This window comes from Callospermophilus lateralis, chromosome 4, assembly GCF_048772815.1.
Source record: "Callospermophilus lateralis isolate mCalLat2 chromosome 4, mCalLat2.hap1, whole genome shotgun sequence".
NCBI classification, from domain to species: Eukaryota; Metazoa; Chordata; class Mammalia; order Rodentia; family Sciuridae; genus Callospermophilus; species Callospermophilus lateralis.
Window position 1 is genome coordinate 117,154,988 of NC_135308.1, and position 22,621 is coordinate 117,177,608.

At 35.2% G+C, this 22,621-nt stretch overlaps 1 protein-coding gene across 3 annotated transcripts in view; it reads left to right on the forward strand.

Annotated features, from left to right (window-relative positions):
• Msrb3 (methionine sulfoxide reductase B3) overlaps positions 1-22,621 on the forward strand; it is a 168,895-nt gene that overhangs the window by 44,763 nt on the left and 101,511 nt on the right. For all 3 annotated transcript variants that reach the window (XM_076854828.1, XM_076854829.2, XM_076854830.1), the window contains 2 exons: positions 3,423-3,531; positions 5,116-5,193. In XM_076854828.1, the coding sequence (XP_076710943.1) occupies positions 3,423-3,531; positions 5,116-5,193 (187 nt within the window). The remainder of the gene's footprint in view (positions 1-3,422; positions 3,532-5,115; positions 5,194-22,621) is intronic.

Sequence of the window (22,621 nt, forward strand, 5' to 3'; positions counted from 1 at the left end):
GACAATATTAACTCCTCAAATATTCCTGTGTTGCTATGTATGCACACTCACTTGTGCCTTCAAAATATACTATTAAACATTTAAATAAAGGGAAATGTCTTTCCCTAACATACTTCTAAGCCAATTTAGAGGTCATTGAACAGATGTCGTATACTACTAATGTTAAATTACCCTGTGTAATAAGGAAATTACAGTACCTAAGTGCAGATAGTAAAGGGAAACCATCCAATTAATTACTCTAGAATTTCAAAATGAAATGATATCTTTAAAATTAACAGTGGCACCATATGACTTCAGGAAAGTGAGTCTGATGGGGGAAGGAAAATCAGAGAGAGAGACAAAAGGGAAGTTTTCCTGTGTTTATGTATGCCAATTTTGGGTTTTGGGTTATGCTAGAAGAGCTAATGAAATAGTGTAGCTTTCAGTTGTCCAAGTGTTATATTATTATTATTAAACTACATGGCAAGACATTTATAAAATATGATAAACTTCTCAATGAGTTGTTTAATGTAAAATCATAATAATTATTTCTGAAGTATATATACTTCCTTTCACTATTAGGTATTCTTTAAAAGTCTAATTATTTTGAGAACATAGTATGACCAAAGAGTAGAAAAGGTATAAAGTTTGACAATTTTAAATAATCACTAGCATTTCTTAGAGAACAAACCTCACTTACAGTTAGGAAACAATATTTATATTTAAGGTTGAAAAGCCAGGATGTAGGAAAATTTTGCTAATTTGGAAGATGACCTTTAAGTGCACCAAAACCAAATAATTTGTAGGCTATGACATAGGGCACATTCCTACAAAATTTGTGTGAATACTGCTTTAGTGGTTCTTGAAAGACAAACAAAGAAAGCTGGAATGAAATCTTTATTCCCCTCCTAAATAAGACGGAGACTAACAAAGGAGTACAGCAGCACTCTTTCAAAGCTTGCCATTCAAACGAGGTCTCTGTAGCACAGTTAATGAGATGGTTCATAGTAGAAAACAATCTGTTTTTAAGAATGTTTAGATCAAAAGTAATTTCTAATCTATGAAATAAAGTCTCTTCAATACCCTTCATTCACCAGTAAAGCTTTTATGTTTGTATTATTTACTTCAATCAGATGTTTTCAATTTCACCTTTTTTTCCCCGTTATACAAATACTTGACATGGTTCATCAATACTGACCAACAGTTTTATTCTTTTTCTTCAGAAAAGTGAGATTTTTGAGAGAGGGGGGAATGAAAAAGAGAGAAACATCTTTGTCTAAACGATTTGCAAGCATCTGTGCTTTAAGCTACTTTTTATGAACACTCCTTAGTAAATGACTCAAGGTAAAAAAGCAGAAAAGCATCCAATGTTAGGAAATTGCAATCCAATACCATGTAATTTAAACCTGCAGTTGCTTCTCTTGTACTAAATGACATACAGATGGGTAGCTTAGTTCTCTCAACTTTGGGAACACAATTGGCCTTTTTGTATGAATGAACATATATTAACAAAAATATTTTGGACAGAATTGTTTAATTCTAGTGGTTTGGAGTTTAATTATCTATGCCATTGGAAAGAATGATTCTAACCAAGGTATTTTGTCATGTTAAGTTTGTAATTAATGTTTTTTTGACAGAATTAACAAAGATACAACCTTTCTAACAAACAAACAAACAAAGTAACTTTTAAGAGATCTATGGTGATTGAGGGGAAACCCAGCTATCCATGGTCAACTGATTATTTAAGAAAGAGCTGTTCTTCATTCAGGCCATTGAGAGGCTTATTCTTACAGAACAGACATTTCTGTTTACCCCTTAGACAATAGTAAAAATTCAAGTAGTAGGGTTTTGGACAAAGCCTAGTGTAAAATGGGGCCCAGTGAGATGAGACACCCAGCTGCCATTTGTGATGTGCCAGCTGTTCTGTGGCTCTTTCCAGGCTGGGAAGGGCCAGGGTACTTCATGGAAGGTCAGCAGAAGAGCTGTTGATAGCCACAGGCCTACACTCACGCTTACCTTTCTATTCAGCTATTTGCTCTTTTCCTGCCTCTGCATTTTTTGATAGAGAATCAGCCACTGTGTCTTGGTGGCCTTGATTCTGAAAGCTGATACCCTTCTTCAATCCCACAATCAGGGTAACTGGTTAGTTAATTTTTTCAAGTTTAACTTCAATGCTCTCACATTCTATGACATTATGGACCTTGAGAGTAAAAGAAGTAGAAAGCATTTCCACTATTAAATCATATTTCTTTATATTTCAAAAGAAATTGAATTTAACCTTGAGAAACAAAGCAAACTTTCTTTTAGAACCTTCAAAACATTCTATGACATCTTTACCTTTAGGACAATTGGCAGCTTCTTTCCCACTGCGACGGAAGGCAAAGAAAAATAGCTTTCTTGCAGTGAGTAATGGCTGCTCTGTCCTGGAGCTGTATTTCTTTTCAGTCACTTGTGCAGGTAAAATAAAATACTACATGTAAACAGGTGTTTTCTGAACATTTTACTGCAGTCTATACAGAGTGAAATAAAAGCTGCTATTGTTAATAGGGTCACATTAATAAAAGTATTTCACTATCAAATACACTTAGTGAAGTCTTCCTAGAGATACTTTGCAAAAATCGCATTCACTTTACCTTTGTCTTTCTCCGTTCCTGTTTTTCTCACTCTTTCTTTGGAACTTATTGAATCTGCATTAGTATAAACGCCTTCTGTTGTCTGTTGAACGTTTCTTGTTGCCTGTTTAAATGTCTTTAAAGAAATGTTTATTTCTAAGGACTCTACAGAACCTAGAGAAGAATCTGATGGAATCATAGAGAAAAACAATTCCTGGTTGTATAAAAATAAATCTTTAGGGTTCACTGAAAAATAAGAAGGATGGTAGTTAAATCATACAGAATTGGAATTGAGGATGGTTTTAAGCTATTCTATCAAGCTGCAGAATTATTTAATGGAGGGTTATGGTTAACTTAATATGCCCATCATCTTAAACATACAGTGTGAATAATTGTAAATAGACTGTGTCTTGACTTTTGTTTTTCTTTTTATAGTGCTGAAGATTAAATTCAGGGCCTCCCATATGCTACCACTGAGTTACATCCCTAGCCCAGCTGAAATTCTTTTTTAAAAAGGAGTTTCAGGGTACTGGGAAACAAAGGATGTAGCACCATCTTGTGAATGTTCAATAAGTTTTAGTATCACATGCTAGAAGCTTTTGCTGTAGCACATTGTCACTACTCCAGTGGAATCACTTGGATCTTAAGAAACATTCTTTTTAAACTTAGAGAAATAATCAGCTGCAGTTCAGGTGAGATTTTCTAGTGCACCAGGGACTGGTCTGGTCATTGACAAGTGACTGTAGAAGCTGTGCTATGGCGTCCAGCCAAAGCAATTATTTAGGATTCAAGCTAAAAAGCCTCCTTCTCCCATATCCTCTCTCTTTCCAGGGTCATGTAGGGATAAAAAGAACTGTAAGGTGGTCTTTTCCCAGCAGGAGCTGAGGAAGCGGCTAACACCCCTGCAGTACCATGTCACTCAGGAGAAAGGGACTGAAAGGTAAGGTGAGCTGTAATAAAAAGTCATTAAGCAAGAGCTAGTTTTCTTCATCTCCTCCTTTGAATCCTCTTCCTTGCCAATTAATTTAAAGACTTCTCTACTTATTTGCTAAAGTCTACATTTGAAAATGTCATTGTTTAGGTTAAGACTAAGTTTTATTTGTTCTTTCCTCCATTTAATGAGTACTGTATCTTATGTAAAGTCATGGGCTTTTGTTAAGGGCCTGTTTTTAGTTTACTACAAAATGTGTGGAAGTAATAGCGATTTAGGTATATTTTTTGGGAAGACATCACAGTAAGCAAAACCATGAGGACATGGAGCCATGCCAGGATGCCGAAATTTTGAAGGTGGCCATTGTAAGTATAGACGTTTTGGCTGCAAAAAGAAGGTAGCATAATTTAGTTCCTTTCTACCCCACTCCAATTTCTTTTTGAAGCACATGTGGAGAAAGTATTTATTGGCTCATTTGTGGTTGGAATGTCAAAAATTTTCAATAACTGCCCTCACATGGCTTTGGTCCTTGGAAGTTCGCCCTAAGTCCTGAAAAAAGAGTTTGTTCACTTCCAAGACTGTTTTTAGTGAATAAAGTCTCTCTCAGCTGATTCCAGCTCAAAAGTAACTTGCCAAGGTCCAATGATTTTGTTGTCTAATTTATACCATGGAGCCTGGCATAAGGCCGTAACTTACCTATGATCCAGATTTATTAATGATGTAACTTCTTGTTTTCATTCATGAATTGAAAGAGCTCTTTACCACACATGGGATCCTTGTTAATAGGCAACACTCTCTTCCTGTCACAGTATCTACTGTTTACTGAATTTACCAAATGTTGAATCTGACAAAGTCCACCCTCACTGTACAATGATCTAGTGGTGGACTTGGGACTCAACTCTGGAGGACTTCTACCCGTCCTGTTGTGTGCATGACTAGCAAAATGATTTAATGCACACAAACAACCAGAGATTAGGTCATTCTTAAAAATTCTGTTTATAAAAAAAATTGGACCTCATAAAGAGGGTGAAAGGATAATAAAAACAAGCTGCAGAGCACATAGACTTTTTGTTGGGCTAGCACAGCTGATTTGTATTAGCTGAATGACCTCTTAGCCTTTAAGATTGTTAACTTAGAAAAATATTCCCTTAAAGCTGCAATATTCCTTTTCAAACCAAAAAAATAAGGCTCCTTCCACTTGAAGTATCAGACCTTTCTGCATTTTCTGGTATACTCTTGGACACTGTAGAGTAGCAAAAATCTTATGTAATAATGTTTTTTTTTTTTTTTTTTTTGGTGAATCAAACTATAGGCTTTTTTTAATTGGAAAAAATCTTCTAAGCATTACATAACTAGATGACTTGATTTTTTGATTTAACCTGCACTAGTTTGGAGTAGTTATATGCACATTTTATTATATGGGTTTGAAATATATTAGTATTGTTCAGATTTCCATATGTTGGGTCTGTTCTCATTTTAGGACAAAAAGACCTTGAAAGATTTATTAGAGAAATGTATCTTAAGCATACATGTTCTATAAGAAATAATGCTAGCTTTGCTTAATTTTTTGATGATCTGTTTATTATTTATCAGTGCCTTTGAAGGAGAATACACACATCACAAAGATCCTGGAATATATAAATGTATTGTTTGTGGAACTCCGTTATTCAAGTAAGTATATTAACAACCTGTAGGTATGGGCATGTCACAGATGGCAACAAACTAGTTATTGCTTGTTCACCTTGGAATCTTTCCATTACTATTTTTTTTTTTTTACTTTTATCTTTTTCTATGTCTGTTTACCTCCCACACACACAAAAAATATTGACTCTCATGGTAAATTACTAGTGTGATAGACAGATTTTTCACTATTTAGATTTTTAAAGTATCCAACATTAACTTATTCGTCTCAGTAATTATTGTGTATAAGAGATCTGTGAAAGAGATTTTGGTGAACATAGAAATGTATGTTTATTGATCAATTTTTTTCTGTTTTCAAGTGATGTCCCTAAATTTATTTATTGGACTATATTGAAAGGTTTTCATGTACATCTTTCAGATATAATAATAACTATCAAGTAGACTATTTATACTTCTTCGATAAAGAGAATACCTGTACGGAAAGTAACCTGAGAAGTATTAAGGATACTTATACACAGATAAACAAATTATAAAATATGAGGTTAGCCATTTTTGCATTGATTTAAAAATCTTTAAAGATCCCAACAGTTTACCATAAAATGGAGATCACATAGACTTTTTGAACAAAATGGTTAATTCAGACAGTGCATTCTGGAGAGTATAGATCTATTCAAGAAAAGAAAATCTTTACCAAAAATTTATTTATATAGGTGGAGAAAATCCTAGAAGCCCTAATTTCTCCATGGGATGGCTAATTTGGGGAAATAAAAAGAAAGCTTACTTGAGAGTAAATGTCATGTATTTAAAACAGAATTGCAAAATTTCTTAGGGGAAATGAATAAACAAGAATTTGATACTTGTAGCACGTAAAACACACTTTATATCTCTCCATAAATGTTTCTCTTTGAAAACACTAGCATTTACAGATTTTCCAGAAATAACAGGAAATAGTAGTTTCCTTGAACTTTTCTTAAATTGCGAAAACCTCATTTCACATTAGTGTTGGTTCAGAATCTGTTCTGAATTCTTACATATTTATTATTCATGTAAAAAACTGGCCCTTCAAATTGTCACCCATTTCCTTTCAGAAAACACAGGTCCTTATATTTCAACACCTTTAGCTTGTGTTAAAATAATTGATATAACACTTAAGATAGTTGCTGAGCCATGTTAAACTTGTTAATACCTCAAATGGTAATAATTGGCTACGTCCCTTTTGCTTTTTATTTAAGATCCTCCATCTCTTTCACTATCATGTGATTCACTAACTTATTGTATCTAAGGAAAACTTACTTTTTAAAATAAGAAACAGAACCACTATAATGAAGGATTTAACCCATGTGAGATTTTTTTTTTTTAAAGAGAGAGAGAGAGAATTTTTAATATTTATTTTTTAGTTTTCGGCGCACATAACATCTTTGTATGTGGTGCTGAGGATCGAACCCCGGCTGCACGCATGCCAGGCGAGCGCGCTGCCGCTTGAGCCACATCCCCAGCCCCCCATGTGAGATTTTGAATCCCAAATCCTAAAAGCAGGACTCTTATCCAAACATAGGTACTGGTAGGAATCAGGTTTCACATTCGGTGTGACAATGCCTTGATTTCCTTTAGCAATCTTGGAATGAAATCTTTTATTTTATAAATTTTTAAGCAATATGGTTTAATTATTTTTATCCTACATCTTTTCTATGAGGTTTGTTTGCTTCTCCCAACTTGGTTTCTTATCTATTTGGGGGAAGATTCCCTGCTCTTTCCTTTTCTGGAGATGGAGTAACTCATTGGTCTGGTGCATCAGTCTTCAGACTAGAGAATGTGTGCCCTAGGTACCCACAGGCTCTCCAGGAGCCCTAGGGCATGGACAGTTTTGAGGAAATCTATTTTCTGATTCTCAGCTTCTGTATGTGTGTTTCCTAAAACTGATGTATCTAAGAGCCTGTGGTCTGCTGCTTCTTCCTTCCTATGTCTTCTATCAAGATCATCTTTCTCCCTTTTCATGAAAGATGTCAGATATTACGTCTCAGATATTATGATGATTTATTGTCCTTGGGTATTATCTCTAATGCATTAAGTAAAATAATGCTTCAGGAAAGCATTACTTCTGAAGGAGAGACCCAAAAAAGCAAGATAAAAAGCAATGGTAAAAATATTGAAATAGTATTTTGTCTTGGCAAGGCTCCTGGCACAACTCAGTCTACCTCCCTGTCTGGTCCTCTATCTGTGACCTGTGGCCTGTCTATCCATTTTCTTTCTCTTTTGGGTACCAGGGATTGAATCCAGGTGTGCTTAACCACTGAGCCACAAACCCAGCCCTTTTATTTATTTTTATTTTATAAAAAATTAAAAAAAACTTTTTTAAAAATTTTGAGACTAAGATGCTTAGGGCTTTGCTAAGTTGATGAGGCTTGCTTTGAACTTGTGATCCTCCTGCTCAGCCTCCTGAGCCGCTGGGTTTACAGGTGGGTATCACCATGCCCATGATATACATATTTTCAGGCTTATTTTCTACCCACTTTTGGACAGAAAATAAGTCTGATTTGATTAATTTGTCAGTGAGGACTGGTTTGCAAATTACTTCATAAATTGGACTTCTCTGTTCATTAAATAATCTATGTATGTAGCTCTCAAGTGTTGGCAAAAATGAACATGCATGTGATATGCAAAACAACAGAAAATTCATATTTTGTAGTTATTTAAATTAATGATAAGACATTTATCTGTTAACTTAAAATATATGAGAAAACATATATTAGCAGGAATGGTAAACATGACTCCTGGTGCTGTGATAACCCAAGGAAAAGCCTCCTTCTCCTTCCTGCCCCATATCCCCACTTTCATTTCCCAAGAACTGAAATCTGGATGAGTCTATATTTACTAAATGTCAGAAAAGTCTTTAATGTGCCATGAGGGTACAACTTGCTGGAAGCCTCTGGAACTTTCTGGAAATCCACCTTCTGGAATTTGCTGGTTATCTGTCCTCTAGGGTTCTGGGGAAAGCTGTTGGCAGCAAGATGCCTCAGTGGAGGCAGTTAGAGGAGAGCTAGGGGAAGCTAGGTGCTGCTGATTGCTGTGAATTGAAAAGAGCATCTGGCATGGCAGGATCCTGGCACTGTAGATGCTGCTTGTGCTGCAGCAGCTGGGTTCTTGGGAAGCCATGTATGCTAAAAAGGCCAGATGATGGAGAAGCTGTTTGCTGTGCAAGAATCGGGTGTTGGAGAAGCTGGGTACCTTGAAGGAGTTGGATGTAGGAGACACTATAGGAGCCTATCATTGGAGAACCCAGCCACAGTGCAAGAGCTGCCTAGAAGTGGAGAAGCTCTATGTGCTTCAGGATTCAGATGTTCAAGAAGCTGCATGCACTGAAGGAGCCTGTTGAGTAAGCATACTCAAATCTGGAAGGAAAAATGTTTTCCTTCAGCAGCCTCTCTTCTGTGTCCTCTATGGGCAAAGCTTAGCATCATGCTAATTGACAAGGAAAAGATATTTTCAAGGGCCCAGCTGCATTTTAGCAGAGCAAAAGGAAGATGGATTTTTAGGTGAAAGGTAACAAATTGACAACTGGCACAAAGTCTATATATATATATATTTTTTTTCAGTTTTGTTTTAGGGATACATGTTCAGAAGTTTGAACCACCCACTAGTCTAGTCAATTAGCGATCTTACTGTTAGGGTTCCTGTAGGTAGTTGATTTCTTCATGCTTTGTATACAAGGTAAAGGAGACATTGGGATATGGGGTTATGGGTATGCATGCACATTTGTTTGTCTGTGTGTGTGTGTGTGTGTAGTTAGAAAGGGTCAAGAGAAGAAAATTAAGCAAATGACTAAATAGAGGAACAGCATGAGAGATAGCAGTAGGAGGAAAATAGAAAAGAAGGAAGAAATACAAAGTTAGGAATTTGAAAATGTCTTGCTATTAGCAGTATAACTCATATCTGTTATAGAATTCACATATATGTGCATAATCTTTTTCCTTTACTTAACTGATATATATGTATTATATTTCCTTACAAAAAAGTGTTATTCAGTTATTCTTATTTCATTTTCAAATGTGTATGCTACTCAAAATACATTCCCTTTCTGAACAATATGCTGCTTTTTTACTGCTTACCAAGTACAAGAACCTCATTCACAGTCTTCTTATAAACCAAATATGTAATTTATTCCATGGTTCATGTTTTCTTCACATTCACAAATTTTACCAAGCTAGTTTATTTCTCATATAGTACTACTACTTTCACTCAGTAAATTAACTGACAGAAGCAAGATGTTCTCACCTCAGTTATTTGAACTTTTAAAATTTCATAAAGTGAATTTATTACTCATCAGATAAACCAGAGAAAGCATTGGTAAAATAATTTAATTCAGAAAGTATTTTTGATCACTTATATCATGCTTTGGCTAACACTTTGCCAGGTGTTGGGAACAAATAAAATAAATTTATGAAATATTTTATTCTCAAGGTACTTATGGTTTTGTTCACATAATATGAAAAATAGCAGTTATAAAATATGGCAATATTAATATTAGCATCTATCTGAACATTCTTTTTCTTTTTGAAATTCTACAGTATGTGACTTATGGCAAATATGTTTGCTATTTCTTTTTTAATTTTATCATGTAAATTTTTTATTTATCTCCGACAGATGCATTACAAATCTTATTACATATATAGAGCACAATTTTTCATATCTCTGGTTTTATATTCACACCAATTCATGTTTTCATACATTTACTTTGGATAATAATGTCCATCACATTCTACCACCATTAATTACCCCATATCCCTTCCTTTTCCCTCCCACCCCTCTGCCCTATCTAGAATTTCTCTATTCCTCCCATGTTTCCACTCCCTATCCCACTATGAATCAGCCTTCTTACATCAAAGGAAACATTTGGCATTTGTTTTTTTGGAATTGGCTAACTTCACTTAGTATTATCTTTCCTAACTCCATCCATTTACCTGCAAATGACATGATTTTATTCTCTTTTATTGTTGACTAATATTCCATTGTGTATTTATGTCACACGTTTTTATCCGTTTATCTATTGAAGGGCATTTAGGTTGGTTCCACAGGTTAGCTATTATGAATTGTGCTGCTATAAACATTGATGTGGCTGTGTCCCTGTAGTATGCTATTTTTAAGTCCTTATAGACCAAGGAGAGGGGACAGCTGGGTCAAATGGTGGTTCCATTCCCAATTTTCCAAGAAATCTCCATACTGCTTTCCATATTGGCTGCACCAATGTGCAGTCCCACCAACAGTGTATGAGTGTACCTTTTCCCCCACATCCTCGCCAACACTTATTGCTGTTTGTCTTCATAATAGCTGCCATTCTGACTGGAGTGAGATGAAATCTTAGAGAGTGGTTTTGATTTGCATTTCTCTAATTGCTAGTGATGATGAACATTTTTTAATGTATTTTTTGATTGATTTTACATTATCTTCTGAGAAGTGTCTGTTCAGGTCCTTGGCCCATTTATTGATTGGGTTATTTATTTTTTTGGTGTTTAGCTTTTTGATTTCTTTATATGCACTAGTGATTAGAGCTCTATCTGATGTGTGAGGGGTAAAGATTTGCTCCCAAGAAGTGGGCTCTCTATTCACCTCAAAGATTCTTTCTTTTGCTGAGAACAAGCTTTGTAGTTTGAATCCATCCCATTTATTGATTCTTGCTTTTAATTCTTGTGCCACAGGAGTCTTATTAAGGATGGGACCTAATCCCACATGATGGAGATTAGGGTCTACTTTTTCTTCGATTAGACACAGGGTCTCTGGTTTTATTCCTAAGTCCTTGATCCATTTTGAGTTGAGTTTTGTGCATGGTAAGGGATAGGGGTTTAATTTCATTTTGTTGCATATGAATTTCCAGTTTTGCCAGCACCATTTGTTGAGGAGGCTATCTTTTCTCCAATGCATGTTCTTAACACCTTTGAATAATATAAGATAATTGTAGTTTTGTGGGTTAGTCTTTGTGTCCTCTGTTCTGTACCATTGGTCTACCCATCTGTTTTGGTGCCAATACCATGCTGTTTTTGTTACTATTGCTCTGAGTATAGTTTAAATTCTGGTATAGTGATGGTACCTGCTTCACTCTTCCTGCTAAGGATTGCTTTAGCTATTCTGGGTCTCTTATTTTTCCAGATGAATTTCATGACTGCTTTTTCTGTTTCTATGAGGAATGCCATTGGAATTTTGATCAGAACTGCATTAAATCTGCTTTTATATGTAATAGGACGGTATTTGACTACATTAAGTGGGGCAAGAATTCATGGAGGAGATGCATTTTTTAATTAGTTCTAATCAGTTGTGCATTACGGTAGAAAGCTCTTCGATTCATTGTACATAAATGGAGCAGAAATTTTCACTTATCTGGTTGTACGTGAAGTGGTGTTACACCATTCTTGCAATTATACATGCACCTAGGGTAATGATGTCTGTTTCATTTCACCATTTTTCCTACCTTCTTACCGGATCCTCCCTCCCACCCTGGCCCCATCCAGAATTCCTCCACTCATCCTATGTCACCACCCCATTATGGGTTAGCATCCATTTATCAGAAAAAACATTCGGCCCCTGTTTTTTGGGGGATTGGCTTATTTCGCTTAGCATGATGTTCTCCAACTATGCATTTACCTGCAAATGACATAATTTTATTCTCCTTTAATGCTGACTAATATCCCATTGTGTATATGTACCACAGTTTCTTTTACCCATTCATCTATTGAAGCATATCTAGGTTGGTTCAAGACCACATTTTACTAGGCATGGAGATTTCAGTTTTTCCCAGGGTTCATATGCATGGTAGGGAATATCATGTGAGAAGAGAAATTAGAGATAAGATCAAAAGTGGAGTTTTCAAGGAAATAGAAGACCAGTTGAATAGGAGTGGGGAGGAGGGCTATGCTGGTGTTGTAATGGTAGATATAGCTGGAGTTTATAAAGCAGTATTGGCTGGGCCGGTAAAGGTAAGTCCTTGGATACCGGAGAAGATGTTTAAATTCCTGCTTGAAATCTTTTAAGCTCTGGAATCTTTTCCTCCATGAAGCCCTTTGATCCTTTCAGGATGAACTTTATTGTCCCTACTTTCTGCTCCATAGCATGTTGTATGCACTTCCATAATTGCGGTTTCTAGTTTTTTATGAATTATCTGTTTATGTAATTTCCCAATAGCAAGGCCACGCCCTAGTCATTTTTTTATCTCTATCCCCTGACACATAATAATCCATAAATATTTATTTGTTGATCACATGCAAGCTAAAATTTGTTAGATAGACTGTGGGACAATTTTGAATAAGGGAATAGCATGATGAAAAAACCACCATAGTAATGAATTGGACATTATTACCTTAGGTGCATGTATGATTGCATGAATGGTGTGACTCTCCTTTGTGTACAACCAGAGAAGTGAAAAATTGTGCTCCATTTGTGTATGATGAATTGAAGAGCATTCTGCTGTCATGTATAACTGATTAGAACAACAAAAACAATAACAAAAAACCCACCATAGTGCTAAAAGATGGATTTCTGGGAGTAAAAAAGAAGGACATGGGATTGTAACAACTTCATTGGGAACTTTTTTGTTAGCCGATAAATCTCAACATTATCCATGTACAAATAGCTCCTGATAATTTTGTTCTAGACCTAAAGTACCACATAGGATAGTTAATATCCTGTATACATTTACTTTGGAAGACTCTGAATTGAGTAACTCATATTATACAGGTTCATTAATAATAAATAACAATTTTTCTAAAATAAAGACTAACACTTAATAGTACTTACCACATGGCAGGCAAGGTTTTATGTACTTTATGTATATTGACTCATTAAATCTTCACAACAACACATTTTATAGATGAAGAAACTGAGAAAGGATAAGCAACTTGTAAAGATTAGTCAGCCAGTATACAAGCAGATTTAGAATAGTCACATTCAAATTTTTAAAAAGAAGAGCATAAAAAATTATAATAGAATGCTTTAATATTTTATTTTGGTCACTCTAGTCTGGTTATTTGGCTAGCATCAGAGCAAATAGAACACATACGCCTATCTTGATTCTTTGATAAATCTGTCACAGTACTTAAGTTAAAAATCAAACACTGGGGCGAGGGCTATAGTTCAGTGGTAGAGCACTTGTCTAGTACAGATGAGGCACTGGGTTTGATTCTCAGCACCACATAAAAATAAAGTTATAAAAAAGTATGTATTAAAAAATTGAACACCATCTCAATTCAGGAAGAATTGAATCAATAGTAACTAGATGTCATCAAGAAGGACTGTTTCAATCTGGTGGTATCCTTAGAATCTTGATGATATCCAAGAAGTCCCCTGGAATCTTGACAGGATGATGCAGCCAAGGTTCAGAAGCCATGAGGCCATTTAGCATCTGGGAGGTTGGGCAGCAGATAGATTTATGGGGAGGACTCTAGTAACTGAAACTGGGAGATCATTAATTTTCACTTAGTGATTTCCCATTACATTTTTCTCAAGTTACTGTATTACAGATTTTCACCACTTTTCCCTCACCCCCCCATCTTCTACATTTCTTAGAAGCCTGATGCCAACTGATATCAGTAATCCTAAATGGTTTTCTATCAGTCTGGAAATTCCTTTCCTTTCTTCATCTTCATCAAGTAATCAGAACAGGCACTGGCTAAAAGCAAGTGGTAGAACTTGTTGCATAAGAGTCCAGATGATCTGACCTCAGACTCATTAACTATAAACTGGGGGAAATGAAACCAAACAAATATAAAAACTAAATGTAGAAAAATGCCTATTATATTTCAGTATTCAACAAATATTAAATATAAATGACCTGACCAAGTTTTGAGAACATATCATACTAATACTACAGCCTAAAAACTTCTTAAAGTGTGAGAAATTAGGGACTCTGATATTAGAGTCTGCTTACAGAAGATACTGGTGTGATGAGTCACTGTTCCAGATGTACTGCTACATTTCAAGTGGAACTCTGCTGCAAAACTGTTCACACATGATGCTACATTTCACATGAGCCTCCTCTGCAGTATTATCCTAGGCTACCAGAAAATTTAAGCCCCCTTTCAGCTCTTTAAGAACATAATCCCTTTTACCGAGAACATTCCAGCCCAATGCCACACACAGTTTACTCAGCTCTGCTACTCCATGTGCTATTCCATTCACCACTAAAACTGACTTTCAAGATGAATTTTTCCCCTCATCCAGTTTTGTGTGTGTGGCAGGGAGAATAGAACAGAGCAAGACGATAAGAGTTCTCCATTTTTTCCCTCTACTCAGATCCAACCTTCTTTACTCTTTCAAATGCCATCCATAGGATATTTACTAATAAATATTTTCAGTCACTGAATTCTAGGAAAATCAACAAGAACTTCAAGATTTCTACCTAGAAATTGCTTATAATTCCAGCAAATGTTAATTTTTAACAATGTACATTTAACTTCAATTTTTAAAGACTTGAATTGCCTTTCACCATAGTGTAATGAAATTGCTCTGAAATAGATTTCTGAGTGATGTTTTACTCAAGCTTTTGTTGTATCTAAATCAGACCTATATGATTTTGAAGAGAATATAAAATTGAATCCTGTCATCTCATTGACCCTTCTCATCTTGTCCCCACATAGTGATTTACAGGAAAGGTATTTTTAATAGAGGGAGTTTCTTTTCTGCCTTCATGTCATCTGAAAGTTCAGGATAAGATCACAGCTAGAGTGGAAGAAAAGGATTTTCTTGAGCTACTTAAAAAGATAGGGAGCAAAAATCACTGCTAATGCCTGACCTATTAAACTGTGGAGGTGAGGAGAAAGCACAAAAAGCATTAGTATTGAAAAAAGAAAAGAATAATTGTGTTTTAGAAACTAGAAAACTATAGCAAAGCATGATTCTAAGCGTAAGCAAATACAAAAATAATTATAGCTGCATTTTTCTTTTTAAAAACTATACAAACAGTACAATAAAATTATGAGTGATATAAAAAATAAAACCTATACAAACATACAAAAATGTATTGAAGCAATACCTATACATAAAATTCCTAGATCTTGGAGGTATATGTATGCTTGTGTGTGTGTGTGTGTGTGTGTGTGTGTGTGTACATATGTGTATGTATTTTGGGGAGAGAAAGATGAGGGAAGAGCAGTTTTTCTCTGTATTACCAAAATCACAATATTAAGTCTTTAGTTAACTTTTAAAACATTGACAGAGATGAGTGTTTTCGTAGTGAATTTGAATGGATGGTTAGAACAAACTGGGAAACATAATGGATAAAATTTTTAACTATAAGTCACAAAAATTTATCTTGGTTGAGTAAGCAAATTAGAAAATTAATGAGTAGTTTTATTCTAGTTCACAGATTTTGAAATTACTTAAAGGCAGTTCAGAAAAATATGAATTTTATAAATACTTCAGAGGTTATCCACAAAGCTGCTGGTCTTTTAAATGAATCATTTTCTTCAGAAAGTGGTTAGTGAGAATTGCATAAATTTTAATTCAGATAGACATCTTCACTATGTTGTATACATGGATAATTGACCCATCATGAAATATTGTCAAAGACGACATCCAGAGAACCAGTGGGAATATGGTGTTGTGAAGTTCCAGCACAGATTTGCTGCAAAACCATAAACAAGTTTTTTAAACATTCCATTTTGTCTTCCTCATTTGTAAAATGGTAAGAATAACAGTACCTTTTTCTAACTCATATCACTATTGTATCAAGTGAAAGAATAGAAATATGCTATGAAAGCTGTTTTAGCTTTTTTTTTTTTTTGTCACTGTGACCAAAAGTTCTGAAGAGAACAATTTTAAGGAGGAAGAGTTTTTTTGGGGACTCCTGGTTTCAGAGGTCAAGTCCATTCCTTGTGGCTGGAGATAAGGCAGAACATCATGGCAGAAGAGTGTGACAGAACATGGCCACCAGGAAGCAGAGAGGGAGAGACTCCACTGGCTAGGGACAAATATAAACCCCAAAGGCATGGCCCCCTGTGACCTTACCTCTCTGGTCATACCCTACTTACCTTCAGTTACCACCCAGTTAATTCCTTTTAGGCTCTGATAACCCAATCATTTCACCTCTGAACAATTTATTTTAAAAAATTAAGAACATCATCTCTTGGTCTTGGGCTATAACTCAGTGATAGAATGCTTGCTTAGCATGCACAAGGCTCTAGGTTCAGTCCCCAGCACCACCCCCCATCACCTCTCTATACCCCAAATTAATTTTTTCACAATAACAATTTAAAGGAATGAAATTGAATGTCATTCCAAATTTATTTTTGTGGGCCCAAATTCATCATGCTCAATTACTCATATTCCAGGTAGACACTTTGCTCACCATCTTCTAAGTTGTTGCTGTTTTCTTTTCTCTGTTATAGGAATAAATGCTAATGGTGATGGCATCTGCTGTAGTTTGGATATGGTTTGAGTGTGTCTTTTAAGTGTTTGTATGATAGAAGCTTGGTCCTCAGTGTGGCAGTGTTCAGAAATGCTTGAACCTTCAGGTGGTGAAACCTAGTGTGTGTGTGTGTGTGGGGGGGGTGATTAGATCATCAGGGGCAGTGCTTTTAAAAGGGATTAATGTCATTCTTGTGGGAATTTGGTTATTTCCCCTGAGAGTGGATTGTTATAAAAAGAGTGAGACTGGTCTCTCTCTCCTGTCTGGCTTCCTGTCTTACCATGTGATCTCTTTTATACTTACTTCATACTGTGAAACAGCCAAGGAAGTTATTACCAGATCCAAGTAGAGGCTGGCACCATGCTCTGAACCTGAGAGCTAAACAAACCTCTTATCTTTACAAATTACCCAGCCTCAAGTATTTTGTCATAGCAAAAAACAACCGATTAAGACAATTATACTGGAATGGTGACCACTGGGTGTTTGGACTGCTCAAATCTTCTACTTACTTATCTTCTCATGACCTCCACTTCAATCACCATTTCAAATTTTCTCCCTTTTCATGATTATCCTCCGTCTTCCTATAGTATTCACATGATCATAGTCCCAGAAACTTTGAGGTAATTGATGAATGATGCCTCACCAAGGCCAGAAGATTGTATTTATTTTAAAATAGATGTATTTTATGAACTGTTTATCATGCTTGCATTTGGGGATATTTTAAAGCAGCCATTGATTGAGGACTTATCATATACCAGGGACTATGCTAATCAATTTCAAGAAAATTATCTCTTTGTTTTTTTTTAACTTAAATAGAATTATCAAAGCTGATGTTATTTACTCAAGGGAATACTGGTAGTAAGAGATGGAAAGAGTCTGGCTCTCAGTCATTCCTTCCCTAGCTCTTATATCATAAGGCTTCCCTGTATTCTGGCTGATTAGTCCTTTTACTAAGTAATTCACCATCTGGTAGCTATCACACTCTGGTGCTAATTGGTTCTAATATTCTGATGATGGCCGTGTAACTATACTTGGATTTTAAAGTGGAGAAAGCTATGATTAAGGTCTAATACAAGCAAGGTTAAAGTCACAACTTTCCCTACGTTACTGTGTGTGACTTTGAATAAGCTACTTAACCTCTAGGAGCCTTAATTTCCTCATTTGTTAAGATGAGTCTAATACCCATATCACAAGAACTTCTGAGAGGATCAAGTTAATAATCTTGACATGTTTTGTAAATGAAAAAAAATCACTATAAATGTGAAGCATCAATACCAAAACAGTGTAAGGATTGGTATAAATAGCAGCTGTCAGAACTGAAGTTCATCAGTGAAAGGGAAGCACATTGCTTATTCAAAATACAAACTAGCTAATCCCCCAAAAACAAATGCCAAATGTTTTCTCTGATATAAGGGGAGTGACTCAAAGTGGGGTAGGGAGGGAGAGCATGGGTGGAAAATTACCTCTAGATAGGGAATAGGGATGGGGGAGTGAAAGGGAGAGAGAAGGGAATAGCAAGGATGGTGGAAGGAGACGGTCATCATTATACAAAATACTTGTATGAAGATGTGAAATTGGTGTCAACATACCTTATATACAAACAGAGATATGATAAAGTGTGGTATAAAGGTGTATTAAGAATTGAAATGCAAAAAAAGGGAGCTCATGTATAATGGCATAATTTGGCATGAACATACTTTATATACAGAGTTACAAAAAATTGTGCTGTGAATGGATAATTATGAATGTGATGCATTCCACTATTGTCACGTATGTAAGAAAAAAAACCCAAAACAAAACAGAAACTAGATATAATTTAGGTAAGTGATGCTTTAGAATTCTGGGAAGTTTCTTCCTGTTTGCTGAGTGGTTGCATTCTGATGGTAACTGCAAGATTGTTAGTGACAACTAGTAGTAATTTGCTACAAGGGATGGATCAGGGAGGAGAGTGATTGTGCTTGTCTAGCATAAAGAGAAATCTAGAAAAATGGAGGATACAATAGGTAATTGACAGTCTAGATCTCTCACAAATTGATTAGCCTATATCTACTCGATGGTTCAATATGAGGCCTTCAATTTAAAAGGTTAATGGACACAATGAAGCACAGAGATAGAACAACTGATAGTTAGGAGACTCAGTACCATGTCACTTTGAACAGATGATAGAAGAGAACTGAAAATACTAGCTGAAATGGAAAAGTCTGGACTTGTCATGGTATGCTTCAGTAGTTTGCAAATCTAGCTGTTTATTAGAACCACATATTCCAAGGTTTTGCGTAAAGTTCTGATTTAGCAAGATTGTAGTGGAGCCTAGAATCTATTTTTATTTGTCTGTTTGTTTGTTTTAAAGATCCTCTCCTACATTTCTTATGCTTGATTACCATTGGTCTAGATGAAGTTTAAGGAAGATCTGTCTTAGGATAATATCAATAGCAATATTAAACATACTACAAAAAACAGGCTGTGAGAGCTGAGAAGATGTATCAGTTGCCTGAATGTCAGATTGATGAGAAAGCTGTTATTGAAAAGATTGATTTGAGGGGCTGGGGTTGTGGCTCAGCTGAGAGCACTCACCTAGCACATTCGAGGACCCAAGTTTGATCCTCAGCACCACATAAAAATAAATAAAGGTATTGTGTCTAACTGCAACTAAAAAATAAACATTTTTTTAAAAAATATTAACTTGATGTTTAAAATCTAAATTAGGAGAAAAGATGATGAATTTAATTTTGGAAGCCCGATCAATTTGGGGTTTTAACCTAAAATTTCAGGTATGTCAGTATTCCCTTAAGTGTGTGCTACTAAATATTTAACAGTTTCATTAGAATATTTACTCCTACATAAAGCTGGTTTCATAACATGTTAATATGTGTTATGTACAAACAAAGAGTACCATTGCTTGAAAAGAAAAAAAGGATTTCTTATTGGTAAATATTGAATTAAAATGAGTCAAAGGATTGCCATATCATCAAAAAAAAAAAAAAAAAAAAAAGCCTACAACACACTAAGGTTCATTGTAGAGTTCCAGGAGTGGAATAGAATATGTAGCATTTTCAAAATTTTTTGACCACATAATTTTTCTTAATTGAAGAACATATTGTGAGACTAATATTCCTGACAATACACACTGGAAAATATTAATGTAGACCAGGAGAGTATTTAAGTTGAGTACATATGGAAGGAATGCACAGGGCTATGGGATGCTGTATAGACTCAAAGAACCAGGCATTTGGTTTGGTAATATTAGAAAACAATTTCAGTAGAAGAAGTAGTGAGAGATTGTGGAAATGTTGGGATATGATATATTTTCAAACCACAAACCTAAATGAAGAAATGGTAGTAAAATACACTTACTGTGATTAGGTAGATACAGTTAAACAAGGGAGAGGTGGGGCCAATCCCTCATAGTTGGAGGGAAGGCAGACTTTAGAAATAGAGTTTAATTTTTTTTATTAAACTGAAAAAAGTATAATGAGAGATACATTTACAATGCTAGAAATGAGCAAAAGATTTAAAGAACAGGTAGAATAAGCTTTAGTAAAAATGACAGATTTTTCTTATTTTGGGAGATAGGCAATGGAACTTTTGTTTTGGGAAAATTTTTTGTTATTGTATATTTTTATTCCTTTGTTTATTTTTTTTGTTGCTGAGGTTTGGACCCAGTACCTCATACATGTTAGGCAAGTGTTCTACCACTAAACTACAACCACAGCCCCAATGGAACATTTTTTAAGATTAACAACTGTCCGTCTCTGAGATGAGTTTTTGATTTTCAGTTTGGGGAATTAGCCAGTTTGTTTGCTTGTGTATGTGTGTCAAGGACTCTTGCCATGAATAGGAGTTCAATAGTTGGCAGATCTTATTAGTGTTGCTATTGTTTAAACAATTTGAACCTTTTACTGCTTGGTACCACAACCAGAGAGTAGACAAAGGAAAGAAAATTCCATTATCATCAAACTGGATAACTATGGTTTTTAGTCCTATATTTCATGATCATGAATTAGCTGGCTGTAGTCTGTGCTCCTTTCTGCTGTTTATATTTTATGTTTATTGCCTTACATTGTACTTGGAACAAAATATGCTTTTGTGAATTCATGTCTTGATTTGTTTTTCAGTGGTCATTTCAGTTGCAGTTTTTCTACTGTAAGGAAAGTTGGCTTTATACTGCTGGAGATTTGCACATTTTACTTCTATGTACTCACTTAAGTATGTAGTGTTAATGGCAGTCGTATGACTCATAGTCTACACAAGCATAAATTAACTCTGGTACCTCTGTGGTGTGCCTTCTTTGAGATTGCTCTGGAAGACCACCCAGAAGGTGGAGTTTACACAGACTGCAAAGACTCATTCAGCTTCAGAAACGGAGCAGCACTGACTGACCAATTTCACCTGCATCCTTCAGTATGAATCAGCTACCATTTGCTCTTGATCAAGATTCAAACTGTTGATCTTAAACTATAAAGGGCTTTATGGGCTGAATTATGACTGTTTTAAAGACCCCCTTCCTTAAAGTAAAGTGCTTTGCACGTAGTGAGCACTCCATAAATGCTCTCCACTGACCCTGACAACGTGTGTTTAGACCCTCTGGTGAACTTCTCTTCATGGTTTTCAGATTGAGGCAAGGCTTTTTGACCTTATGTTTTTGTCTTTCCAATGAGTTTTGCTGGAGAAATGGGGATGGGGACTAATGGAGTGTAATTTTGCTGAAAAAAAGATGAAATTTATCTTTTATTGATGAATCTTTTTAGGTGGTTTGCTGGCCCATCTCAGTAAGTCTTGCAAACTAAGTTTTATTATTTATTTCAATACAGCTGTAAAATGAAACAATAGTTTTAATGAGTTCATCAAGAATGTGGTAAATCCATTATTTTTTACCCTGGGACTGGGTCTTTTCTGATGGATTTTCACTTATTTGGTGTTTAGTTAAGGGCTTCCCACAAAAAATAATTTTATAACAGTGATTTGTAAAAACTTTTCAATGTGGAATTTTATTCAACATGAGGGAAAACTTTTTACTACTTCATTGGGTAAAAATGACTTTGGAAATGACTAATATAAAGACATTGGGATAATTAGAAAGATGGGATGCTTTCTTATTTTAAATGGAGAGGTTATCTCTGCTTTAAAGGAATGCCATCAAGGTTAGTGATTCTTAAGATTATCTGAAGAACTTAAAAGTATTACAAAGCAAACTTTAAGTATCTTCATGAATAAAAAACAAAATAGAAGAAAAAAAAATTTTAAATCTAGATCCTATGTGGGGCCAGTGTTAGGATTTGGACTGAGAGAGAGGGTAAGGTTAGTGTTAGTGTTAGGGTTAGAACATATGTATCCATAAATATGAATATATATAATATGAATGTTTATATGAATATACCTGTGAAAATATACATGAGACATTTGTAACATGTATCTGTATATAGCAATATTAGAGACAAATGCATAGATATTGCTTGGATAAAATATAGGGTATACATATGTAAAAGAGTATATATGAACATATATGTAAATTTTTGTGTGAATATATAAATATTATATATATAATATTTATATAAATATAATTAATATATAAATATTATATGTCAATGCATGTATAAATATGCATTGAAATATGTGCATTTTGTACAAAAAGACTTTCATGGTAGAAGCTGTTTCAGGCCTAGGACTAAGTTTAGGGTTGGCATGAGGGTCAGGGTTAGAGTTAGAATATACATATCCACATATATGAATTTTTTGTGTGAAAATATACGGTTTTTGCCCAGGGTAGTATATTCTCCACATAGCAAGGTGAAGGTTTAAATAATGAAAAATGTCAGGGGCCTGGGGATACAGCTCAGTTGGTAGAGTGCTTGCCTTGTAAGCACAAGGCCCTAGGTACAATCCCCAGCACCACAAAAAAAGAAAAAAAACCTGAAATTAGATTACAATAACAATATGTTCTTTTTTTTTTCATCAGTGAAATGGGGGTTCAAACCCAGTGCCACATGCATGCTAGGCAGGTGCTTCACCACTGAGCCACATCCCAGCCCAATTTGTTCTTTTTTATCTCTGATGATTTATACTTATATC